Consider the following 8,967-nt stretch of genomic DNA (forward strand, 5'->3'; position numbering starts at 1 on the left):
AGCCTAACGATGACATGGCTAGATTTAAAAAAATAGTCCGGGAATCGAGGGAAATAATTAAATCGTTTAGGATTTTTAGATCTTCTTCATCTGTAACTGTATGATTGTTCGCCTACGGTACTAGTAAATACCATCGATTCATTTCCCTAATTTTTTTTCCCTAAATTTAAATTTCGAATCCTTACATACAAAGTAAATGAATCAATGGACGCTACCGTCCCTGAACCAGGATAAACAAAATGATAAGCACGGCACTTAAATTTTATCCTGGCTTCGAGAAAAACATGCAAAATTTCTATAAATTCACTTGTGAAACGCAAAATAGAACCTATTACAGCTAATCAGTTCTTTAGAGAATGTTCTAGAATTCACGGTGCAGAAAATTTTGCAAGGGTCTCATAACTACTGAGAAATTGCTTAAACTTTATTTAAACTTTGAGTCGCTCATCTAAGGTTCTGAAGAAGGCCACATGTGGAAATGTTAACGAAAAAAATCAATTCAAATCCTAATGCACAGCTCATCAAAAATTAATATTAACATTGAACATTAAAATTAAGTGGCAACTGTATTTTTTTTTTTGAAAAAAATTCCAGTTTAATTTTTTAGTAATTCATTGATTCGAACAAGGATGATTAATCTCTGCACGCCCTATTCGCGCGACCTGCGCACCAATTTTCCTGGACTTGCGCAAGACAGTGTTGTTTGTTATTGACGCGTACATCATTCAAAATTAAGGTTTTGAATTTTGAACTCGAAGAAAAAATCACAACAAAATCTATGGAGGTCATGAAAAAAAGAAATAGAAACCCAATGAAGCAAATATACGTTCTAAATCATGGAAGGTTTACTTATGAAAATAGAGGAAATGAAGTAGGAATGAAAGGAAAATCACATTTGTTTTTGTTTTTTCACAATTTATTGTAGTTACCAGAAAAAAAAACTCGACCATTTCCTTGTGATATTGATTAGCTGATCATTCATTCATCAGCTTCAATTTTACACACGAATAGATTACACTAAAATAATTTATGTCTAAAAAAATAAAGGTCCAAAGGTGAAAAAAGACATAGCTCACAAAAAAACAGTATATAATTTATTTTTAGTGCACATAAAGATGTTTTTATGCCGTTGAAATGCGTAACGAACATAACAAACACGAATAAGGGGACCAGTTCTCGTCCTATTCTATATCCATAAAAACAAATTTTGGCGACGAGAAAGGTGAAATTGTTCCCGATATGAAACTACTAAATCAATGTCACTTTTGTCAACTTTTCTCGAACTGAACAAAGAAAACATGAACATGGAGAAATTGTAATAATGCGAAAAAAAAAGATGGGAATAACGCCGGTCCATGTATTGATTGATAACTACTGGTTTGAAAAAGTGTCGGATTCGTGACCGATCACAAACAAACTGCCGGTACTTCCGCGCACAAAGCGAAAATATGTGAAAGTATTGGAGCTTCAAACGAGAAACGAGTTAGACGAAAAAAATTAGTAGAAGAAAAAAAATTTCTTTAATTTTTTTCTGCTCAGCAGCGCAAAAATACAGACAGGATAAGATAGATATGGTCGCATAGAAACAGGCTGAAACCTGGCTCAATTGTGTGGGCGGCGGTGCTCAAAGTGGCCCAATTGCACTAGCGGCTGCGGTCGCGGTGGGACCCACATTCAACTGCGCTCCGGTTGGAGCAGGTGAGCGTCCCACCACGATCGCAACTACTAGCTCCACCCCTAGAATGCGGCTAATGCAATTGAACCGAACTTCAGCGTCAGTCGTTTTGACCCTCAGATTACAATTATTAATTCAGTTCGTAAGCATGCGCTGATTTAAGACAACAATTATGTAAACAGATAAACAAGTCTCTTGGGAAGTTTTCCGACAAAAAACTTCGCAAAACTTTTTACTAACTTCTATTCTTTCTAGAGAAAATGAGAATGAGTAAAAGTGTTCATTCGTTTAACAATCTATACCTGGACGTTTATAGGGTCCCATAAAGAAACATATCCATAACGTTCATAGGTCTGCCTTAAGTTCTGGAGACTTATTGATTTATGAACGTCTTACTTTTTTTTGGAAATAAATCAGGAAAATTAATCAACATAATGGCAACGATTAACGTGATCAGGACATTATCTTCCCCCTCCATTTTTTTTTTGCGGACGATGCTCCTAAAAGCTTGGGACCATTAGAGACGGAGAGCGAGCATGCCGCATTGCTCGCTCTTCCTTTCAGCATGTCATTAAGGATGGATCTCGATGACGTGATTTTGAGCGCAAGACGAATTCCAGCACAAGTTTTTTCCTCGTTGTACATCCGATAGATATTCGCAAAGGTTACAGTATCCGTGTTTTAATGACTTTCCAAAGTGTTATTCGCTAGAAATAGCTATTTTTATGATTTATAGGAAAGACGAGGAAGTGCTATTAATGAGTGAGGAAGCGTGGGAAGTGATGACAATGGTGAAACGAGACGAGAAGAAAAAAACTGAAAAAAAGAGTAGGAAATATGGATATGTTTTCTCTAGTGGGACCCTATAAATGTGTACGTAGAAATCGTAAAATGAACGACAGCTTTAATATCTCATTTTCTATAGAAGAGATAGAAGTTAATGGAATTAGTGTTAGTGGAATTTCTATCTCTTCTCGAAAAAATTTTGGAATTAACAAAGGAATTTTCTAGCCATTCTCTAGAAAATTCTGGAATTAGTGAAGGAAATTTTTATCTCTTCTCGAAGAAAATTCTGGAGATGGTAAAGGAAATTTCCATCCATTCTCCAGAAAATTTTGGAATTGGTAAAGGGACTTTCTATCCATTCTCTAGAAAATTCTCGAATTGGTAAAGGAAATTTCTATCCATTCTCTAAAAAATTCTGGAATTGATAAATGACGGGAAAGTGTGGAAAGTGAAAGTGATGAAACGAGAGGGAAAAAAAACAGGAAAAGAGCAAGAAATAGGGGCAAAACGAAAGAATGATAGGATTCTATTTTCCACTGAATATAGCTATTTTCGTGCGTCGAGTTGCCGTCGTCGGTAACGTCGTTTGATAAATGGGAGTAAGGGAGGAGAGAGACAGAAGAGGGACGGGAAGAGAAAGTGACTGACTACATGTGCCATGGTAATACATCAACTCATTACTCATTCCGCATCAGTCGAATACCGGGCCGGCGATCGACAACGACGACGACGAGGACGTCGAGGGCGACGACGACGTGAACGCGACCGGTTACGATGCTACGACGAGCATACGTTCGAACTTACCGCCGCCGACGGTTGATGTCATCACATTATCAGTCGATGTTGGTGTCAAGTCAACTCACGTGATCAGCTGACCTCCCTCCCTTCCTCCCGCCCTCCCCAGGGCCGCCCGTTCGAGTAATTTCATTTCAATTAAATTAATTAATTAATTAAAAGTGCAGCGGAACGTCCAGATTTCAGTTCAGCAATTTTTAATCATTGTTCGATTCAAGAAAAAATGCAACGAGACGTCCAAACTCAGAAAAAAAAACCGCTTGAATTCAGCAACTTTTAAATTGAAGAAATTAAATTCCTAAGGAAAAACTGTAACTAACTGTAACTTGGAAAAGTAGTTTGAGCTTAATTCATCTCAATCCGGAGGCTAAGATACTATTCAGATCCGAAATTCTTCCTTCAAATTGCATATTTCAATTTTTTTTTATTTTCCAACTTTTTTAGATCAGTTTATCTGAGTCTGAAGATCAGGAAACCAGCATCCAGAGTTTTTTTTAATGCATATTTCAATTTTTCCTTTATTTCTAATTTTTTGGTTTTTTTCTAAACTACAAATGCATATTTCGCTGGGGTTTTTTTGCATAATCTAAACGGGCTTCGAAGACAAGAACTAAGCTAATCTGGATCGTAGGGAGGTGAGCTGGGAGACTCCATACGTTGAGCTGGACCAAGCTCCAACTTCTGAGCTCACATCTGACGAGCTCATTACCAGTGGAAAAATGACTACAGAAGACAAAAAATCTAATAAATATTTGAATTATTCATATGCTACAAAGCGTTGGTCTCACGTTCACAGGAGATCGCGGAAGATTCGCTGATCCGCGATCCGCGCGCGGAATATTATCAAAATACAGAGCGAGAAACCGGGAGAGTACAGCGATATCCAGGCGCTATGGGACCGCCGCTGATGGCTAGCGACAGAATTAACGAGATTTGCAAAAAAAAAACCGATCAGTGGAAGATTTTAATTTCAAAAACCATTATTTTTGACAGTTCGCCTCATGTTAGGTTTAGATTTAAAAAAAAAATTAGAAATTTTAATTCGCCGAGAACCATAATGATGAGACCGGAGAGCATAGCAATCCTTATCGAATAAGATTATTTGTAGGAAATGGATGATAGAATGATCGCCTAGAGATTAAGGATGACTGCCTGATTTAGATATAAATATAGACTATAGATTTATAATAAATCTAGATCAAAAGAGATTTAAGAAGTGAACTGAGATTTTCAGTCGAGGGTCAACGCACCGAGGTCAGTTCACTTCACTCCATATTCAACATAGATCACAGGTAATGGAAGAAATACATGGCTTGCGGTGAAGTAACCACGTCGCGACACCTCGACCAACAAGGACGTGGACGATCACCACACCTCTGATAGGTATTGACTGAAGGCGAGTCGATCATGGCGATCGCGATCACTATACACCTACCTATTCGATAATGATGGAATCGATAACTACGGCAAAGTATAAACCCAACTGAAAAGTCCATTCTTTTACGAAAAGAAAAATTTTACTTGGCAAAGAGTTCAACTAGGAGAGATCTCGAAATAAATTAAAATGAGATGAAGTTACGAAAGAATTATTCGAAATAAAAACGTTTCAATCGCACTTTCTTCGCGAGAATCGTATCGTATCCAGAAAGCGTAACGAATCCATGTTCCAACATTGACAATCAATAGAACAATGATCGCTAAAATGATCAAATGATACCAATCAGCCCAGTCAGAGTCGTCTAACAGCAACACGATACTGTAAACATCGACCGAATGAGAGAGTAGGCGATTCGATGAGAATATGTGATATGCAGAGAAATAACTGGGGAAAAAAACGTCAGAGAAAGAAAGAGAGAGGGAGAGAAGATGTACTGTTGTCTAAACTGTGTACAACACAACACAATTCAGCAGTTCAGTGGAGTGAATTTGTACGGATATGATTACGGTATGTGAGTTTGGTGCACGGAAAGATGGATGAAAATAGGCTCAGCTCCGAGAGGCGGTGCTATCTATATCCGCGACGCCACGCCCATCGGGAGCAAGAGGAGGAGGAGGAGGAGGAGTTAGGAATGACGACGACGACGTCGATCGAAATCGACGTTTTGTCTCGCTTCGACTTCGATCAGAATCGTCGTCAGCGTGGTCGTAGCACAACACGACGATGGGCGAACGGCCATGGGAAGGCCGCGCCCATTTTAAGACGACGATCGTCTTAACGCAACGATAATGGCTCCTTGGTATTCATGGATATTATTGCAAAATATGTACGTCTGTACCAGCAAAAAAATCGATACGGTTCAACCACAACGAATCGATCGATACGTGTTGATCTTCGCTCGCTGGGAAATTGGACCAAGTCCCGCATAATTGCGCAGAATTACAAGAATGCAACGAAATTTGCAAGTGATTTGCATCTTGATGAATGGGAGAGGGGGGAGGAGCTATGCGTGCGCGATAGTACTGCGAATTTCTCTTCAAGACCCAATGTCCAAGTACCGTAACCGTATACAAAGTGCATATAAATATAGACATTCATCATAAACGTATACGATAACCACTCAACGTGCTTCAAACATATTCGTATATGTATACATTTATATATATGGTAAAGAACACGCAAACGACGTCAATCACCTGCACCACCAAGGCACATTGACGTATACGCTGCACTTCACATGGATATATAGTAATCAACTTGAACACAATCCTCATTACCAGTACAATATCGTAGGCTGACGACGACGACGGGCAGATTACTTCATTAGCTTCGTTTCTATGCCCGGTAAGAGGTATTTATTCTCCCAGTTGAAAAAAAAATGTCGATAAATGGGAAACGACGTCGTGACGTCATCCTGACGTCATCCTGACATCATCCTGACGTCATCCGGTTAACACGGAAATGGTGAAGTTCGATGACGCGATTGGGGAATTTCTTCCAGAGAGCTGCATGTGTTTTGCCGGTGCAGGCGAGAGCGAGTGCCGCGCGTTGCCGTTGGCTGAAAATCGCCAACCACGTTGATTAACCATGCCCGACTGCTGCAACTGCTGCACAGCCGCTGATTTTAAAAGCGCAATTCGATGTTTTGGGAGATGTTTTGAGTGTTGGTGGTGGTGGGGCGCGGCGAATGACGTCATGTCGTGCTTCTAATGCCCACCCCCCACTCTCCCAGTTTGTTTTTTGCGATAAGTGATGATGACATTTTCACATCATATCGGGGTTGTCATGAATTATGGACGAGTTTTCATGTTCCGTACAATTCGAATCGGAATTACTCTAAAATCAAACATGAAGTCATTATGCAAGAAATCGAGCTGAAGCTACATTTAAGTTCCGGATTTTCCGAAATGCTCAGGTTTTGGACACGTTGTCGCATTTCAGCACACAATAAACAAATAATTATAATAGTAATAATAATAATAACATGATAAAAAAAAATACCGGAGTAAAAGTGGATTACACCACCTGCACAGAAAAATTCGCTACGCGGATATAAAAAAATGGACTTCCCTGAAAAAATTTCAGAGATTTACGATATTTCCACAGCATATAATAGCATCCTATAAACATCTATCCCTTCGGGAACAAAATGCGGACGAAAAAAAATTACGCCTCCAAGTTGGGCAGCTTATTCTTCGTCCCTACCTGTGTTCGTCCGACTGACCGCAACGCGCATCAACTGCGACGCCGCACGAACGCGGACGCACGCGCCTCGGGAGCAGCTGGTGATGCTTCTACTTGTTCGACTAGTTGGTTAAAATTAGCCGCCGACAACTATCGTTCATCTTTTTCGATATACATAAGCAGTACGGTAGTGGTACGGTAATGCTGGTCCGTGTAGCGAACGCCCCAACTGCTATTGTTGGTGGTGATAATTGCGCTTCAGTGGAGTGCAATGCATGAATGAATGGGGTTATTCAATGTTTATCTTTATTTTTTTATTTATTTACATATTTGCGTTTACATGCTACGATTATTTTTTCAACATATTACAATATTTATACAATCTTTTATTTATTATATTATGATTTCTGGATCTATTGCATCTTATTATATATATATATTTTTTTTCTACAAGAAAATAGTAGAACCATGGCAACACATAGACAAATGGGCGCTCGGTTGGTCATAAAAAATGCCGTCGACTTAGGAATCGTATCAGGAATTTTCCGTGAATGGCTCCGGAAATTCCAGGAAAATTTCCCAGGAATTACTGGTCGCACTTACTTGTAGCGGCTCCAATTTCTGCTAGCTACAGTGCTCGATTAACACTTCATCAGTAATGGCTGTAGCGCACCATAATGAACCTAATCGTGATGAAGGCGAGCGAGATTTCCTTCAGGGGAATCTCCCTGTTTTCCTGAAATCTCACTCGGCATCAAATCTTTCAAAGAATGGCTGCGTTATGTGTTGGTTAGTTCTTTTTTCCGGTAGAAATCCGTACGGCTACGGCAAAGCGGATCGTACGTCATGATGAACGGGAAACTCGGTCCGTTGTTGTTTACAAAACATATCGGGAGCCGCCGTCGTCGTATTTACGTGTTTATGTGCGCGTGTATGTGTGTTATATACGTATATGTGTGTATGCGAATAGGAGTTATTGAAATCTCCCGCCGCATAGACGTGATTTGATCCTCCAGACGAGATAGTATGTGATTAGCGGAGACGTTAGAACAGAAATGTAATTTATATGGAGGTTATTTATGTATATTAGGGATTTCTTATCGAAAATTAAATAGCAGCAGCAGTGAAACTATGAGGATGAGAATAAAATTGACCTCCACTATATTGTCATTGTTAGAGACGCAGAGATACAGAGTATGTCAAGAGTGCGGCACGGTTTTGAGCACTTTTTTTTGTAAAAAAAAAAGTAAAAAAAAAAACAAAAAAAAAACAAGACAGGAAAAACAAAATCGAATAACAGTAGAATGAATATGTCTCGTATTTTCTGAAATCTGCGCAAAAATCGTAGAACCACACAAAGGTTCCCTCCTTAGCACTACCGTGCAGCAGTTGCGATTTGCAGAATTTTTTTCTCTGCATCTTTTCCCGCTCTCTTGTTTTGTAGTAGTTTTACGCAAGGAAAAGAAGTACTTTATAAGAACAGCAAAAACTGAAGAGAAATGAAAAAGAATTGTCTTTAACGAGAAGAAAAAAGTTCTAAATATTTCTACCAAGCAAGAATTCGACAAGTCTGAAGCGAATATAACCGCGCCGCACTTGCGGAAAAGGCACTCCCTCCGTTGTTAGGCAAACTTTTCCATTGAATTAAGATATTTTCATCATAAGACAATAAAGGGGAGTGTCACAGCGCTCTATTCTCCACTAATTTGCAAAATCTTCATTTCGCAGCTTTTGAACTCTAAACACAGATATAGAAAAGAAAATAATACAAGCAATTTTTCCTGTTTTTTTTCTTTTTCTTTTCTCTCCAAACGTTCCCTCCAAACGTCAAGAGTACGCAATGAGTGTAGAAAAATTCCCGAAACTAATGAAAAATCTTTTTTCGGACTTTTTTTTCATGAAAGCTCACAATATTCCCTGATGTGCTTTTCAGGAGATAGTTTAAGTATTTTACAATTGGAATTTTCTTTGCTTCTCTATATCTCATTGTTTTCTATGTTCTCTCGAGACATTGAAAAATGAAAATATTTCAAAACGTGATTAGCGCTGACTCTTCTGACTGTTTGCACGAACTATTCCAAAAAAAATC

At 39.0% G+C, this 8,967-nt stretch overlaps 1 protein-coding gene across 1 annotated transcript; it reads left to right on the forward strand.

The window, feature by feature from the left end:
• Positions 1-5,226: 5,226 nt before the first annotated feature.
• RB195_004773 (uncharacterized protein) lies at positions 5,227-5,472 on the forward strand (the record flags this gene model as incomplete). The annotated part of the gene is made up of 1 exon (XM_064182760.1): positions 5,227-5,472. The coding sequence occupies one exon, from the start codon at positions 5,227-5,229 to the stop codon at positions 5,470-5,472; it is 246 nt and encodes an 81-aa protein (XP_064034027.1).
• Positions 5,473-8,967: the final 3,495 nt, after the last annotated feature.

Source organism: Necator americanus, chromosome I (assembly GCF_031761385.1).
Source record: "Necator americanus strain Aroian chromosome I, whole genome shotgun sequence".
NCBI classification, from domain to species: Eukaryota; Metazoa; Nematoda; class Chromadorea; order Rhabditida; family Ancylostomatidae; genus Necator; species Necator americanus.